General features: G+C 60.5%; 1 protein-coding gene across 1 annotated transcript; it reads right to left on the reverse strand.

Moving 5' to 3' along the window:
- Positions 1-4,769: 4,769 nt before the first annotated feature.
- PLVAP (plasmalemma vesicle associated protein) lies at positions 4,770-15,319 on the reverse strand. The gene is made up of 6 exons (XM_074939733.1): positions 14,831-15,319; positions 11,751-11,847; positions 8,183-8,829; positions 6,509-6,665; positions 5,855-5,945; positions 4,770-4,857 (listed from the first exon to the last, which is right to left on the reverse strand). The coding sequence occupies exons 1-6, from the start codon at positions 15,209-15,211 to the stop codon at positions 4,851-4,853; spliced, it is 1,380 nt and encodes a 459-aa protein (XP_074795834.1). The 5' UTR covers positions 15,212-15,319; the 3' UTR covers positions 4,770-4,850.
- Between the last annotated feature and the right edge of the window lie 2,118 nt (positions 15,320-17,437).

The raw sequence follows: 17,437 nt of genomic DNA on the forward strand, positions 1-17,437 counted from the left end.
ATTTCTGGGATGTTACAGGTGGCTGAGGGTGTTCCAGGTGCGTATCCCTGAACTCCCCTCCCCTCCACTGCCAGGCTGGGAATGGAAACCAGGAGTCCTGACCCCCCGCCCCCAACTCCATGGATCCTACCTGGTGCTGGTTCAGAGCTGAGCACTGGTTCCTTCCCCCCACTCTCTGTTGCAGCCTGCTCCCTGTGCCGGCCCCCCCTTGGTAGCCTGGCTCTGTTTCCAGTGTGTGGCCTTTGGCTTCTCTGCCTCACTGGCCCCAAGCTCCCCCCTGGGGCTCATTACCGCTGGGGTTCCTGGCCTCCTACTGAGGAAGCCCTTGTTTTGACAGTTATTTATAGAGGATTTCCTGGTGCTCCTCCAAGTAACGAGCTCTCCCCCTGCTCTTCCAGTGGGGCGGGGGGACCAGAACCCAGGAGCCAAGTCCCCTGCAGGCCTGTCCTGGGCAGTACTGGGGACGGGTGCTGGAGCAACAGCCCTGGGGCTGCTGCCCTGTGCCCTGGGAGCAGCAGGGTGAGCTCCCCCTGCACAGCAGCAGGGCCCAGGGTGAAACCACTGCAGAGGCCTGATTCTCTGTTACTTCCTCCTGGAGCTTGTGTAGTTGTGGGGGTGTCTGGCTGGCTTTAAGCCACCTTTGTGCACCCCCTATTCTAGAGCAGGGCCCTGGCTGGTGCCAGTCACAGCAGCCTCGGGGCTGCTCTAACTTACACTCTGCTCCCCATAACTCCAGGGAAGAGTGCAGCACAGTGTCTCCCCCCTGGCCCTGCTCTGTCCCCTGGGGCTGGGGACAGGGTGGGTGCAGAGTCCTTATGCCAGCTCCATGGGGGCCAGGGAGGTCCGTGCACAGGGGGAGTGGCGGGGGGCTGTTTCCACCTGCTTTAAGGCCCCCTTGTGCGGCCAGAGGGGCCTAGCAGGGCCTTGGTTTAGCTGTGAGTTGGGCCCAGGTTGAGCCTGCTGGGCGCCAATTAGTTGGCAGGAGCGGGGGGAGGGGAGTTTAGGGTGCAAGGAAGTTCAAGGTTTAGGGTGCAATACTTGGCAATCTAGCCTCCCGGGGGGCCTTTCCAGCCCTGGTGCATGTGGCTGCCGCAGCGTTTCCCAGGGTGCAGCAGGGCTGTTGATAGCTGTCACCCTTGGGTGCTCCTCCCCCGGGCTGCGCTGCCTCCTGAGCATGCGGCCAGCAGCTGCGGGGAGAGGAAGGATGGGGCGGGTCCCGGGTTCCACGTGCGATAGGCCAGGAGGAAGCTGTTTCAGTCCCAGTGGCATGGGACAAGTCCATCACTGTGGCAAGCGCCTACCCTGTGGCCTTGTGTAACCAGAGAGCAATGCACTGTTGGATGAATGACCCCTTCCTGGAGGGGTGGGGGGGCTGTTCTGTTCCCTGTCACTGCTCCCCCTGGGCTGTGACCTTATCTGCTAATTGGGGTTCAGGCCAATTCGCTGTTGTGTGGGAGAGAAAAGGCAGGAAGTGGGGTGGGGGGCTCTCCCCTGGCAGCCAGTGCTGGCCCCACTGTCCCTGCACAGTGCGGGGGGGACGGGGACGGGGACTCTCCCTTCAGCCCTGCCCTGCAGGTAGGGGGCGCTGTGTGAGACTGAGGTCCTGAAGGATCTCATGAAACCATTTGTTCATTAACCCCCTTGTCCTGACCCAACGTCAGCTCTGGGGGTTCCTTTGACCTTCCTACATCCTGCTCCCCAGCCAATTCTAAATGTCAGCGAGATACATAATGATCCTTTAGTCCTCCCATAGCATTGCTGTGCACTGTTAAGCTGCTGCCTTCTCCCCCAGAGGTGGCCGCATTTTGGTGGCAGGGGAAAGTAAGTGATTCCTGTGAACAGGGCTTGTGACTGGCTTTAGGATGTAATCTAAAACCCTGACCACACACTCAGCGCTGTGCAGAGAGCCAGGAGGATGCAGGGACTTCCCAAAGGAGTTTACAATCTAGCACACTGTGTTAGGAGAGACTGATTACACACTAGTAAGGGGAGATAAAGTCCAGCCATAAATCATATCCCGGCAACAACACGGCTGATCGCTGGCTCTAGCGTGTCCTGCGGGTTTCTAAACTAACCCTCTCATCCTGCCAAGGCTCAGGGGCATCCTTAGGAAATGCAGCCTGGCCCAGAACTGAGCCGCAAGGCGCAATTAATGTATTTAACAGGAATCGCTTTGTCAGTCGCTCGGTTTCCTACTTTTGCGGCACTGTTTGTACATAGTGAATCATGGGGGGTGTCTGGGAGCCAAGACGCCAGGGTTCTGTTCCTGGCTCTGGGAGGGACAGTGCAGCCTAGCAGTGAGAGGCACATGAGTCAGGACCCCTGGGTTCTACTTCCAGCTCTGCCACTCCACTGCTCTGTGCCTCACTTTACCCCTCTTTAAGTGGGCCTGATAACTCCCTTGTGGGGCAGCTCCGAGACTTAACTAACTTTCATGGCTGAGCCCCAGCGGAGGGCTGCTGAAACCCAGCTCAGCATGGGTGGCCTCAGGTCTAGAGGGGAAGTGGCTTTGAGTTGAGGGCCAGGGCCTCTAGCATCCAGCCTCAGCGGCCATGTCACGTTTCCTCCCTGGCAGCGACAGAGCCAATGGGGCCTGCAGGGGAAGTCCTGGGAGGCCATTTATTCAGGCCACTTTCCTTGTCCAACAAACCAAGGCTTTGGGGCTAGATTTCCAGCCTGGGGGGATGCTCTTGTGTCAGCTTCTGGGGGGAGCTACCCCTCGGCTGGGGGACTGAAAGGGGAACATCCCCAAGGGGGAGACAGAGGTGGGGCTGGGAGCAGAGACCCCAGGCAGGTGCAGCCTGCTGTAAGTGAGCAACTGACCTAAATGGGGCCAGATGCCATTGGTTTACCCAGCAAAACTCCCACGGATTATCCACCCGTCCCTGGATTCGTCTCCCTCTGTGGGGCCACCAGAGCTGGCTCCGTGGAGCAGGAGAGGGGGATTCCCTTTCCTGGGAGGCAGTTATGACAGGCCTACAGCCTGGGAGCAGATAGTTTGGCTCCCCCAACCATGATCCCAGCATTGTCTGTTTGCCACTCCTGCAGCTGGAAAGGCAGGCGCGGATGGCACAGGTGTGTGACTGCCTGCCTGGGGCTTCTTATCTCTGGTAAGCAGCTATGCCCCTCTCCCCCCACCCCGCTCCTCTGGGGCTGAGACCAGGCTCCGGAACCAGCCCCTCCACGGCGCAGCTGGAGCTGGCGGCCGGGCCGAGGCTGGAGCGGTGCAGGAGCAGGAACGAGGCCAGAGGCCAAGCATGCAGAATTCCTGGCCGGGGGCCACTGGGCCAGGCTTGGATCCTGATCCCAGCAGTTCTGGGAACGTGCTTCAATGTTCCTTTGTTTGGGTCCCAGCTTGGCCTGGCTCTTCCTGCGGCACCTGTCAGTCCCTTCCTCCAGGGCGGCCAGAACGGGACGTTCCCTGTTGGCTTGAGAGCTGGGCCCCGCTCGCAGCCACCCAGACTCCTCTGCACCACTTGCCTGGGGGAGGCAGCATGGGAACTGGTGCAATGGCTGAGGGGACGCTGGCCATGGCTGGGCCCAAGGCAGGGGCAGTTGTCTCAGGACAGCAGCTGATGGCCATGGTGGAGGGGGCTGGCTGGGGGGTGGCAGAAGAGACGAGGCACATGGGGACGTGTGTCCCCTCCCCCAATTCTCCTGTCCTCGTCAGAACTCTGGGGCAAAAACCCCTTTGGGAACCCAGCCCCCTAGCTAATGTCGCCCCCACACGCAACCCCAGGACCGTCAGTGCCCAGCCCCCGCTCTGCACAGGGGCCTTCCAGGACCTTCCGAGTCTCCAGCCTTGGCTCAGGGCAGGGGACTCCGGTGGCTCAAGGGAATTACCCCTGATTTGGGCCAGGGTCAGCAAGAGCAGAACCAGACCCACCAGGTCACACGCCTAGCTCCCTGCCCAGCCCCCAGTGACCGGCTTGCCAGCGGGCGAGAACAAAGCACACAAAAGCCAGGCCGGGCTGCCGTCAGGCGTGTATTCCATGCGGGGTGGAAGAATTTACAGCAAAGTGCCATGAGCTAATCACATTCAGCTCAGCTGGCCCCCTGCACCTGAGCCCCGCGGCTGCCTGGGATGGGGTGAGCCACAAGGGCCCGGACGGGAACGGGCTGCAGTACTGGAGGGGTGTTGGGACCGCGGAGCCCGAGCAGAACAGGGGCTTGAGGCCTGGGGGAAGCGAGGCCTGGGCAGGGATGCATGAGTGGCTGGAGGAGGGCGGGGGGTGAGGCTGGAGCGGGGGTCAGGCCCGGGGTAGGAGGATGGAGGGGATCTCAGCAGGGGTAGTAGCGGGGTCAGACAGAGGGACCCATGGTCCTCCCCCACCCCCTCCAGGCTTGGCCTGTGCAGTGCTGCCAGGTCTGGCCAGACACCCCCACCCCCAAGAGCTACAAGTCCGAGGGAGGGCTCCCAAAGGACGAGATCAGCTTCCGGGGGCTGGTGAACCAGGGGTAACTGGACGAGGAATAAGGGGCAGGAGGGGGAGGCCCAGAGAGCATGTGTATCTGGGGTGAGCGGGAGTGGGACGATCTGAGAGTCTGTCCAAATGTCTGTGCGCGTGAGATTTCAGCTGGGTGTGTGTGTGTGTGGGTGTGCACGAGATTTCAGCTGGGGGTGGTGTATTTCAGCTGTGTGCGTGGGGGGGCATTCACATGTATGTGCGGGCGCCTGTCTGTACGTCTCTGCCCAGGCGTGTCTGTCTGTCTGGCTGTGTGAGTGAGAGAGAGATTTCAGGCCGTGCACCAGCTCAGTCTCCTAAGTGTCTTGCCAATCAAGTCGCGGTTTCCTCTCCTTTGCTCCAGCTCAGCTCCTGGTCTCTGCTCCCCGTGGCCTCGCTCTCTGCTTAGCCGCTGGCGTGGAAAAGAAAACAGCGAGAGGGTCGGCGCTAACGTCGCTCACACGCAGCCCGAGTGGCTGCGCCCGGGTTCCTGCCTCGCGAGGAAGTCGCCGGCTGCTGTGGTATCCTGCTGCCCCAGGATTTCCCGTGGCCCCTGCCCTCTACCCCGGTCAAAGAGCCTGGGCGGGCTGCGGCTCGGCTCCGGCAGGTTCTCATGCCCCCAGGCTAGCCCTTGTTTCCAGAAAACAAAGGGCCCAATCCTGCGCCCGCTGGAGTCACTGGCCAGACGCAGTATTGTCCAGCTACTGATAATTAGTAACGTGCACAAGGCCCCCCCACCCCAAGCCGCTCAGGAAATGTTCTGTGGGGGTCTGACCCCACGCTCCTCCCCCGCCATGGCATCCCTGCAACTCCCTGCACTATTGCACAATGACGGTGCCTGCGATACCTCCTTGGCCCGCAGCGCCTTGCCTCGGTGGAGCTCAAAGAGCTTTGCAAACACTAACGACGTCTCCCTCCACGTCGCCCCCCAGGGGGCAAGTGCGGGTAGCTGTGAAACAGGAGCTCTGCGCCCCGACCCCCAGGAAATGCTCTTTGAGCACGTCCAACAAGAGATGTTAGTTCTATCCCAGGCTTCACCCACATGCCAGCTGCTTTATGCTGAGATGGTGTTTAGTCCGGGGGCTTCTTAACTGAGCAGCAGCGAGAGGCCAGATGCTGCTGGACCCCAGCTCTCATGCTTCAGGGTGTGAAGGGTCAGGAAGGGTTCTAGACACACACGGACTGTCCTGTGCAATCAACCAGGCGCACTCGTGGGAAGGGGAAGCTGCAGCCAGTGCTAGAGGCAGGATACTGGCTGCAAGGGGCCAATGGTCTGCTTTAATATGGTGGTGGGGGATACCGGGGTAGAGGGGTGGGGTGAGGTGCTAGAGGGACAGCTGCTATGCTCGGCTGCTCGGAGTGCTCATGCAGGGGATACACCCCAACCTGCCTTGCCCTTCGCTCCTTACCTGGGCTGCGGCACGGGCTTTGGGGGGAACTGGTTGGGCAGCTTGGCCTCCTCCAGGATTCGCTTTCTGAATTCCTCCAGGCTGGCTCGGTCTAACGGGGTGAGAAGCACCAGAGGTCTCTTGGCTGGAATCGACTGCCCATATGTGCAGGGGAAGGGGCCTCCCTCCCGCTCACAAGCCCCCAATCCAGGGCTGGCCTCGCCACTCCTGGAAAAGTCTGCGACATGGGGCTCCTGGTGTGGCAGGAACACAAGAGGGGTCTGGCTCGGCATGCCGATGACCCAGCAAGGGGTCCCCCTCGTCCCCCAGCTGCACGCAGGCCTTGTCTGGAGCTGCTGTAATAACGGGTCCCAGTCGGGAATGACAGGAATGCACAACAGTGCTAGGGAGCCCAAGGGGCTGTGGGCAGCGGCAGAGCCGGGTGGGTGGAAACCTCCATGCCACTTGCTCCGTGGCACCAACCTCACCAACACTGCAGGGTTTCGTTCGCGATAGATGGCGAGGGTGGCGGTGGGGCTGGGGTTTCTCAGAGCAGGGGTAGGAAAGTGGGTGAGGGTTGTGCCCAGAGGCTGGCGCCCACCTGCCAAAGCTACAGGCCAGACTGGGAAAGCATCTGGACATCTGCCTTTTGCCCTTCCTCGCACGGGCACTCACCAGTGTTTCCGAAAGTCCCGGGATTCCCCAGTGTCCCTGGGTTTCCAAAGGTGCCGGGATTCCCATATGTGCCAGGGTTCCCGAAGGCCCCGGGGTTGCCGAAGGTCCCGGGGTTGCCAGGATTTCTCAGGCCTGGGTTCCCTGGGAAAGCACTGCCCTGTCAACGAGAGGAGAGTCATGCTGGCTAGCGGAGCCTGGAGCACAGCTGCAAGCCACGGAGCCAGCAGACGGGCAGCCCGGAACACTTAACTCTGCCCATCTGGCACCAGACGGTGACGTGCACGGAAGGAACTGGGGAGACCCTCTCGGGCTGACTCCTGGCAAGGATGTGGCTGGAGGAGGTTGGGGGGAAGGCCTCTGTCCCCTGCTATGTGCTGCCCCAGCCCTGGGGGCCCCGTGAGCCAGCAGGCAGCACGGAGGCCTTGGGGGAGTCGTACGGGTTGGGGGATCTGCTCCAGGGTGTGCATGTGGGGAGGAGGAGGCTGGGGGGGGGGCGGGAGAGGATAAACACATTATTTATGCCCCCGCCACAACCTACGAGGACATCAATGGACCAGTAGGGTTGCCAACTTTCTAATGGCAAAAAAAGGAACACCCCTACCCTGGCCCTTCCCGAGGCCCCGCCCTTTCTCCGAGGCCCCTCCCCCACTCCCTGCATCTCCCCTCGCTCCCTCTCCCCCACCCTCACTTTCACCGGGCTGGGGCAGGGTATGGTGAGGGGGGGTGAGGGCTCTGGGGTGGGGGCGAGGATGAGGGGTTTGGGAGTGGGAGAGGGCTCCAGGCTGGAGCATGGGGGTGGGAGGGGTGTTGAGGAATCCGGCTGGGGGTGCAGACTCTGCAGTGGGTCTGGGGCTGAGGGGTTTGGGGTGCAGGAGGGGACTCCGGGCTGGGGAAGGGGGTTGGGGTGTGGGCTCCAGCAGGGGGTGTGGGCTCTGGGGTGGGGCTGGGGCTGAGGGGTTTGGGGTGAAGGAGGGGGCTCCAGGCTGGGGCAGGGAATGTAGGGGGCTGCGGGGAGCTGGTGCAGGCTCCGGAAGGCAGTTTGGGGGGCGGGAGGGGACTCCAGGCAGGGGCAGGGGGTTGGGGTGTGGGAAGGGGTTCGGGGTCCTAGCAGTGCTTACCATTGCTCCTGGGAAGCAGCCACTAGGTCCCTGCAGCCCCTAGGCGCATGGGCTGCCTGGGAGGCTGCATGTGTTGACCTCGCGCCCACAGACGCCGCCCCCATAGCTCCCATTGGTTGTGGTTCCTGCCCAATGGGAGCTGCGGAGCCGGCCCCCGGGGGCAAGGGCAGCGCACGGAGCCTCCCTGGCCGCCCATGTGCCTAGGGGCAGCAGGGCCCGGCGGCTGCTTCCTGGGAGCCGCGCAGAGCCAGGGCAGGCAGGGAGCCTGCCTTAGCCCCAGGCCCCCGCTGTGCCGCCCACCAGACTGTTAACAGCCCGGTCGGTGATGTCAACCAGAGCCGCCAGGATCCCTTTTCGACCGGGCGCTCCGGTCGGAAACCAGACGCCTGGCAGCCCTAATGAACAGACAAACACCCGGCGGTACGGACATGCCCAGCTGGCAGGCTGGCTTTGTGGGCAAGTTCCTATGTGCCGACAAGGAGGCGCGCACCTCCCCGCCCCCCGCGTCGGGACGGAGGTGGGCGCGGACAGGAAGGCAGCGTGGGGCCCCCCTCACCTTTGCCTTCCTGCAGCTCTCCAGCTGGGCCTTCGTGGCCTCAGCCTGGGCAAGAAGCTTGTTCTTCTCCTGCAGCTGCTGGCTCAGGCGCCCCTTCTCCTCCGTCAGCATCTGCTTCTCCTGGTAGCTCCGCTTGGCCTCGGCATCGCAGGCGGCCTGCAGGGTCTGCAGCTGGCGCTGGTGCTGCTGGCTCTCCCCGGCACGCTGCTGCCCGCACACCTGCAGGGTCGCCTCACAGCGCAGCTTCTCGCCCTGCAGCCGCCCGTTCTCCTGTGCCAGGGTCTGCACCTCCTGCTGCACCTTGTCCTCCACCCTCTGGAGCTGCGAGGCCACCAGCTGGGTCAGAGCGGAGCAGCTGTTGGGCTGGTAGAACTGGGAGGTCCCCACTTTGGCCTGGATGTCCTGCCGGACGGCCTGGAGCTCTCTCGTCATCTTCTCCTGCAGGCTGCAGCAAAGGTCGTGCCCCTGACTCAGCCCGCTGCACTGGGCCCGCAGGTCGATGCTCTGCTGCCGGCAGAGCTCCCGCTCCCCGCTGGCCGTGCTGGCCGCCTGCTTCAGCTTCTCCGTCACCTGCGAGCAGTTCTCCCGCTGCTGCTGGGCCTCCCGCAACAGCCGGTCCCGGGTCTCCCGCAGGCTCAGCTTCTCGGCTGTGCCGGGAGAGGACAAAGCAGGGGTTGGGCCGACGGGGTTACTTCTCCCTGGGATCCAGCTCGCCTGCCCTCTACTCCCCCAGCACCCCCAACTCCTGGACCCTCCTCCCCCAGCACCCCCATCCCCTGCACCCACTCCCCCTGGACCCCCATCCCCATCCCCTGCACCCAATCCCCCTGGACACTCCTCCCCCAGCACCAAATCCCCCCCAGACCCTCCTTCCCCAGCACCCCCATCCTCTGCACCCTCCTCCCCCAGCACTCCCATCCCCTACACCCACTCCCCCTGGACCCTTATCCCCCAGCACCCCCATCCCCAGCACCCACTCCCCCTGGACCCTTATCCCCCAGCACCCCCATCCCCAGCACCCACTCCCCCTGGACCCTACTCCCCCAGCACCCCCATCCTCTGCACCCTCCTCCCCAAGCACTCCCATCCCCTACACCCACTCCCCCTGGACCCTACTCCCCCAGCACCCCCATCCCCAGCACCCACTCCCCCGGACCCTTATCCCCCAGCACCCCCATCCCCAGCACCCACTCCCCCTGGACCCTTATCCCCCAGCACCCCCATCCCCAGCACCCACTCCCCCTGGACCCTACTCCCCCAGCACCCCCATCCTCTGCACCCTCCTCCCCAAGCACTCCCATCCCCTACACCCACTCCCCCTGGACCCTACTCCCCCAGCACCCCCATCCTCTGCACCCTCCTCCCCCAGCACTCCCATCCCCTACACCCACTCCCCCTGGACCCTTATCCCCCAGCACCCCCATCCCCAGCACCCACTCCCCCTGGACCCTCCTCCCCCAGCACCCACGCCCCCTGGACCCTACTCCCCCAGCACTCCCAACCTCTGCACCCTCCTCCCCCAGCACTCCCATCCCCTACACCCACTCCCCCTGGACCCTCATCCCCCAGCACCCCATCCCCAGCACCCAGTTCCTGTGGACCCTCCTCCCCCAGCACCCCCATCCCCCTGGACCCTCCTCTCCCCTACAGTACCCTTCCCCTCGGTTTGCCCTCCCTGGACCCAATCCCCCCATTGGAGTCAGCCCTGCTGGGGGCGGGGGGAACTCCTGGGGAAGAGCAGCCAATCACAGCTGCTGCAGGAGGCAGGCGGCGCAACCCCCTCCCAGAAGCCCAGAGGAGTTTTTGGATGGGGAGGGAGGGTGACGGAGCAGCCAACACCATTCCCACAGGAGGGGAGGGGACAGGAAGAGCCCAGCAGCTCAGGGTGACTCTGCCCCCCCCCACCGTGAACAATGAGTCAGTCTGCTCCCCCCTCCCCGCGGAGCTACAGGACCCTGGCATGAGATTGGGGGTAAGGAGCAGCTGTGATGGGGGTGGGGATGTGTGTGCAGAATTAATTGCCGGGCTGGGGAAGGGGCAGATGTGGGGGAGGGGAAGAGGATTAATTAATTAATTAGGCTCTGGGGTGTGGGCAGTAGCGAGAAGCTTCAGCACCGTCACAGCCCTGGTGGTCTCCCGGGGTCCGACTCCTGACGTTTGAACTCCCCGGGTTAGCAGTCCTGAGTGGGGGAGAAATCCAGGGGGGCCACGTAGGGGTGCAATACAGCACCCTGCTCCCACATGGCAGGGGTGACCCCACTGGAATTCTGTGGTTGGGATAGAATGGGCTGGTGTCCAGTTTTCGACCCGAACGCCCGGTGGAAAAGGGAAGCCGGTGGCTCTGGTCAGCACCACTGACTGGGGCTAAGCCGGCTCCCTGTCTGCCGTGGCTCTGCGTGGCTCCAGGAAGCAGTGGCATGTCTCCCCTCTGGCTCCTAGGCATAGGAACCATGGGCAATGGGAGCTGCGGGGTGGTGCCTGCGGATGGGGCAGGGCGCAGAGCCACCTGGCCACGCTTCCACGTAGCAGCCGGAGAGGCGACGTGCTGCTGCTTTTGGGAGCTGTCTGAGGTCAGCGCTGCCTGGAGCCTGCAACCCTCAACCCCTCCTGTGCCCCAACCCCCTGCCACAGCCCTGATCCACCTCCTGCACCCCAACCCCCTTGCCCCTATCCCAGAGCCCCCTCTTGCACCTTAAACCCCTCATTCCCGGCCCCAGCCTGGAACCCCCATCCCCAGCCTAGAGCCCATACCCCCTCCTGCAACCAAAACACCTTGGCCCCACCCCAGAGCCTGCACCCCCAGCCAGAGCCCTCACCCCCCCGCACCCCAACTCCCTGCCACAGCCCTGATCCCCCTCCTGCTCTCTGAACCCCTCAGGCCCAGCCCAGAGCACCCTCCTGCACCCCAAACCGTCATCCCCAGAGCCTGCACCCCCAGCCGGAGCCCTCACTCACCCCCTTCCCACACTCCAACCCCTTGAGCCAGCCTGGTGAAAATGAGTGAAAGAGGGTGGGGGGATGGAGTGAGGAGGGGCGGGGCCTTGGAGGAGGGGTGGGGCAAGGGTGTTCGGTTTTGTGCAAGTAGAAAGTTGACAACCCTAGGCTGGGATCAGGTCCTACAAAGCTAAAACTATCTGCTGCTAAAACTGGGGGGCTGGAGGGAGGAATCCCAGGGGCTCCAACTGGGGCTGGGAGGGCCCCTGCTCCCGCAGCCCGGACAAAGTAGGGTTTGCACCCCACTCTCCGCAACAGTGAGCTGCACAAGGCTGCCATGTGACCTTCCTGCTCACCACGGGCCACCCTGGAGCCCCAGGTGCCCCGCTCCCTCGGGGAGGATGGGCATGCCTAGGTGATGACCAGCCCCAGTGGTGTCGGGGGGAAGCAGGCCAGAATCTCTGACCTCAGGCGGGTGCGGTGAGCAGTCAGGCAGTTCCCTGCTGCCTGGGGTGTTGGGGGCTGGCTGCATGCATGCCATGGAGAGCCCGCGGGGACCCCGCCTGGCCCTGACGTGACTCCACTGATACGGAGCTGGGCAGGGGAGGGAGAGGAGCTGGGAGCTCTCACGCACCGTAGCAGGTGACGTTTAGGATGTTCGCATTCCTGTAGCACTCGTCCGCCATCATCTTGTTGTACCCGGCGTAGTTCCAGATTTGTTGGCACTGGGTCTGGGGAGAGAATGGGGGGGGGGGGCGGAGAGCGTCAGAGCTTCCCTTCCACAAGGGACGCGCGGCCACCACGGGAGCCCTGCCCAGGAAATTCCTGGGAGGGCAGGCGAGATGGAGGGAGGGAATTGGCCGCTCTCCCTTTGCAGAACGGTGAGGAACGTGGGCACTCCTGGAGACAAGGGGGGCGGGGGGCATTGTCGAGACAAGCACCGTGGAAGCTGCTTCCTTGTGAATGTTCCCACCCTGCTGGTGCCCCTCAGTCCTGACTCGCAGCCCCCCTGTTATCCCAGCCCTGAGCTCGCCTTACACACAGTTCTGCCAGTGCCCCTCAGTCCTGATTTGCACCCCCCTGCGCTTCCATTCCTGAGGGCAGACACTTGACCAGGCTGCTGCCGTGTGGCTTTGCGCAGACCAGCTGCTCCTGCTGCCCCGAACGCATTTGAACAGAACATTTGAGAGGTGGAAGGAGCCAGCGAAAGGCGAAGGGTTGTTAGCTCAGAGGAAGAATCCAGTGCAAAGTGACCAGGAGAGAGGAGCCAGTAGTCCCTGGCCTTCTAGTTCCCCGGCTGATTTCCTCCCCGTGTGCCTGGCAGTGTGGTGTGAATTGTGTGTTCTGCAGTGGGACAAAGGTTGTGGGTGAATCACTGGGTGCATTCGCTTTCCTCAAGTGCTGGTGCTGGCAAAGCTCCCAGCCCCAAGCCTGTCTCTGTAATTCTGCTCCTGGGCGTCGCTCTAAACCACGATGGAACTTTGCAGGGAGTCCCGGTGAGTCTGTTTGTCTGATCAATAGGGAGCGGGGAGAGACAGATGGACGGACGGAGAGAAATGTTCATTGATGAAACAGGAATGTTGCAACATACCAGACCGTGCTCGGTAACTAAAGAATCCCTCTGACTCATTTCTGATGTTCAGAGGTGCTGAACTCTAGGTCTCGCTCATCCCTGGGAGCTGTGGGGTGCTCAGCCAATCAGAACACATTATGGTTAGTATACGAAGTCTTTATAAGAAGACCTGAGCCAAAATCCTGGATCCAAGCTCCCCAGTGAACTTGGTGGATCCAGATCTGGCTCAGCCCCATCTCTGGGAAGCAGGGATTCACTGGGGTTAGGTATGTTTCAGGGGGAGGGTAGAATTGCTCAGTGGATGCTGTGACCCCGTCTGTGCTTCTGAAAGAGGCATGGATTCTTTGTCCTCTTCAGAACAGCTCATGGGATGGAATGAGACGCTGGGGGGGCCTGGGACCAGGGAAACCTGGGAGACTTTTGCATTAGGCGTGTTGAGGTTTGCAAGATGATGTTGAGTTTCGCAAGTGCCTCCCAGCCCCCCCGATCCGTTTAAGTGAACCTTTCCCCCCCCCACACTTGTAACGAGCTGGAATCCAGCTCTAATCAGATCATCAAAACTCAATTGGAAAGGCATTCTCGCCCCCATGCCGAGACGACTGGGGAACAGAATGAAAAGTTCTGCGGCACCCAGCATGTGGCTGGCACCAAACAGAACCTGCATTTGCAAATGGCTTGAACGCTGTCCTCAATCCAGAACCTGAGATTTTTCCAGCGGGTTCTAATTTCTGGCAAAGTGAGTTTTCCGTTTCCCAGATCAGAGCAAACCCGTGCCAGGGCCTTGCTCCTTGATTCCTTGTCTAATTGCAACAGAGACAGACCCTTAGCCTCTCTGTGCCTTAGGTTCCCCACGTAGAGAATGTGGACAAAAGCACTTCTACGGAGGGTGGTGAGGTGCTTGGATAGGCAGGGTCATATAAGAACCTAGGATGGAGAGGAAGGAGAGCTTGAGTCTCTGAGGAGAGCCGATCTTGGTGCTGATTTTTATGAGAAGTTAAAGAAAAACAGTCTGGTTTTTGTTAGACACTCAAAGGGGAGAAAACTGTGTCTTTAAGGACTTAACACGGGGCAGACCCTGAGGGCACAGGAGGGTGCGGTCACACTCTGGGCATCAGAACAGCTGCAGGAGCTGATTAGCCCTGTGGACACCCCGAAGGAGCTGACATTTTTCCAAGAAAACCTTTTTATTTTTTCTTTGCTCCAAAATCGACCTTTGTTAGAAAACAAACATTCTCAGCAGAAACCCGAAAACCAACCATGAAATAGGGTTAGTGGCTTTGAATTCTCCTTTTTCAGGGGGGGAGCCCAAGACCAAGAAACTGAACATATAAGAATTTTCATGGAAACTTTTGAATCAGTGTTTCTATTGGAAAGGTGCAGAATGAAAAGCACCTTGGCTTTTTTTAAAAAATCATTCCATTTTCCAATTCTCTGGCTAGCTAATGAGCAATAGAGAAGTGTTAAGAAACTCCTTCAATGAGCATGGTAAGAACGGAGAAATGACAGAGGAGTAATTTCACCCACCACCATTGAAATGCTGCCACCTCTGGGGTGGAGCGTGACAGATGTTTAACAATGCACACCACCCTCAAGAAGAGATCTCTCTTTAAATTCCGAATTTCCCCTGCCTAGTGGTATCAGGTCTATGAGTATTACAGTTAAGCCCTATGGAGAGGATGCTCCGTAGTGTGGTCCCAGGTTACCCACGCTAACAAAACAACCATTTGTAGCGGCCGAGTCAGGGGATGAGGATATTTGGAGATGAAATTTGAATCGGTCACTTTTCTGGTTGCAAAAGAACCTCCGTGCCTCAGTGGATCTTATTGCCCTGGTCAGCCCCTGAGCAGAAAGGAGAGATGGACGGATGGGCCTGGCATGGTGGGATTCCACTGAATTACCCTGAGGGTGAATTTGGCTCGAAATCAGCATTGCATTTGTTATTTCTTGACTGCGACCAAGGGGATCCTTGCTCTCTCTGTTCTTTGTGGGGGGATAGACAGACAGCCTAAGGGGATAGATACACATGCTAGGTTCTAGGGTGGTGAGAGAGAGACACACACTAGGAGGGATGGATGGAAGGACAGACAGCTCGGGTACGGGGGCACATGCCCCCAGGGGATGGTTCTCCAAGGCAGGCCTACCTGGTATGAGGTGCAGGCCTGCAGGCTGCCGTTGCATTTCTCCAGCTCTTTCTGGGTTGCCGTCATCAGCTGGGAGCAGCCGAGCTTCTCCTTGCTGGTGGCGTTGAGTTGCTGGGTAAGGTTTTTGTTCTTGGCGTTGAGCAGCATCATCTTGCTGTAGAGCTCCTGGACCTGCTCCTCCAGGTGCCGCAGGTGGACGTCGGTGCCGGCATGGGCGTTGCCATAGATCATGAAGAGAACCAGCCCCAGGATGATGAGGAACTGGATGACCGAGGTGAAGAGGAAGATGTATTTCATGTAGAAGCCACAGTCCCGCTTGGGGATCAGGTTGTCCCTGGACTCCAGGCCGAACTTGGCCATGGCATAGGCGTTCTTGTCCATGCTGCCGGCTCACTGCCGCTGCGCGGCTCTCTGGCCCCGCTTTCACAGGCAGTGATGGTGGGGCGGGGCGCGTCTGCCTCTTATCCCCCTAGCCGAGTGTTTATATTGCTCTATTTAATATTTCCTTCTGCCTGGCTCCTTCCTGCCTCTCCGGATGCGCTGGCACAACACAGCTGCTGTTTCCACACGGGCTATTGTTCCCAGCCTGTAATGGACAGGGGCGAAACTTGGGAAAAACTCCCCCCCCCCCCCGCAGCTTTATTTGTGCATCTCCAGCTGAGACCCCGCTGCTACTTCAGAGCTGGGTTGTGTGTGTATGCAAGGGGGATGCTCCCTGGGACGGGCTCACAGGGCCTGGTCTAAGGCTCTGTGAAATCAATGGAAAATCTCCTGTCCGAATCCGTCCCAGCAGGCTGCGGTCTCCACAGGAAATAGCCTGGTTCTGATTCCAGCCAGCTCCGCTCCTTATGGGAAATGTCAGATCCCGCTGCTTCCTATCAGACTTCTTGGAGAACGAGACCCCTTTACCGAAGCTTTCAGCCAGCCCGTAGAATGTAATTAACAGAGGGTTGTGCAGGGTATAGGAAAGATCTCCTCCTGCATTAGCTTGGAGGGGGTTTTTCCATTGGGGGCACTTGCACTAGACCAGGGATGGGCAAACTTTTTGGCCCAAGGGTCACATCAGGGTTGCAAAACTGAATGGAGGGCCAGGTAGGGAAGGCTGTGCCTTCCCAAACAGCCTGCCCCCTATACGCCCCCTCCCACTTCCCGCCCCCTGACTGCCCCCTTCAGAACCCCCAACCCATCCAACCCCCCCTGCTCCTTGTCCCCTGACCGTCCCCTCCTGGCACCCCGCTCCTAACTGCCCCTCGGGACCCTACCCCCTATCCAACCCCCCCACTCCCTGTCCCCTGACTGCCCTGATCCCTATCCACACCCCCGCCCCTGACAGACCCCCTGGGACTCCCACACCTATCCAACCGCCCCTGTCCCCTGTCCCCGGACGTGGCCCGCGGGCTGTAGTTTGCCCACCTCTGCACTAGACTAACAATGGATCTCACGAGCCAGTGACCCTTGGTGGTGCATGGCAGGGCTAAGAACAGACGCTGTGTGACTTCCAGCGCTGTGTGACTTCCCCTCAGCATCACTGGGGCTACTCGCATGACGAATTACGCATGTACCTAAGTGCTTTGCTGGACTGGGATCAATATCAACAGGGGGGCTGTTCTGGTCCTAGTCAGCCATCTAGTCCCATATCCTGTCTCGCCCAATTGCTTCAGAGAAAGGGCCAAGAAAGCCCCTAGTGGACAGTTATGGAATAACCTGCCCTTGGGGGAAATTCCCTCTTGACCCCACTCGCTCAGTGGTTTGTTTCTGCCCGGAAGCAGGCGACTTTTCGTTCTGAGAAACCGAGGCCCGATTTCTGTGGGATCCGGGGTGGAGATTCTGTCCCTAGGTCACTCTGCCTGGCCCTCAAAACACCAGTTGGTTCAGCTGCACAGAGATCTGGGCTTGTGCATGTTGGCTTGTGGCTAGGGCCCATTGAGGGGCTCTCTGTGAGCCGGGTCAGCCCGTCCCTGGCACGGTCACATGTCTGAATACCCTGTTTTTGACATCTTCTCTTATGCACCTGCTAAAGGGATTGGTGGGCACAGTCACCCCAAAGTCCCTGACGTGGGACAGGAAAAGCCCAGCCCTGACACCCCTACTGCCCCCAGGTCTCCTGAATTCCCTGCAGAACAAAGGTGCTAGTTGTTGTTATTTATTATCTGTATTAACATAACGGGGGGACCAGGACCTGGCCACACTAGATGCTGTACGAACACTGAACAAAAGACCGACCCTACCCCAAGGATCTTACAATGGAAGTATAAAACAAGCCAGCACACGGTACAGACAGGCCGATGGGGGTGCCCAAGGAAACAGCAAGACAGTGCTGGGTCAGCATATCTCAGCACACCAGAGCCATCAGTGGGGTGCAGGCCTCCTGGCAAAGGGGCGTGTTATCATGGGATTAGAAGGAGGACAATGAGGGAGCTTTGCAGAGGTTTATGGTGAGGACCTCCCAGGCACGGGGCGGCAGAGGAGAAAGCATGAAGTGGCTTGTTAGAAAATGTAACAAGTGGGTGCTGGAGGCTGGTGTCGGGGGCCGATCGGAGCTGGGACTAGACATCTCATGGTTGCATCTCGCTCCACGGGCCACTCTTCTCATCTCCCTTCAGCCCC

Source organism: Natator depressus, chromosome 25 (assembly GCF_965152275.1).
Source record: "Natator depressus isolate rNatDep1 chromosome 25, rNatDep2.hap1, whole genome shotgun sequence".
NCBI lineage: Eukaryota > Metazoa > Chordata > Testudines > Cheloniidae > Natator > Natator depressus.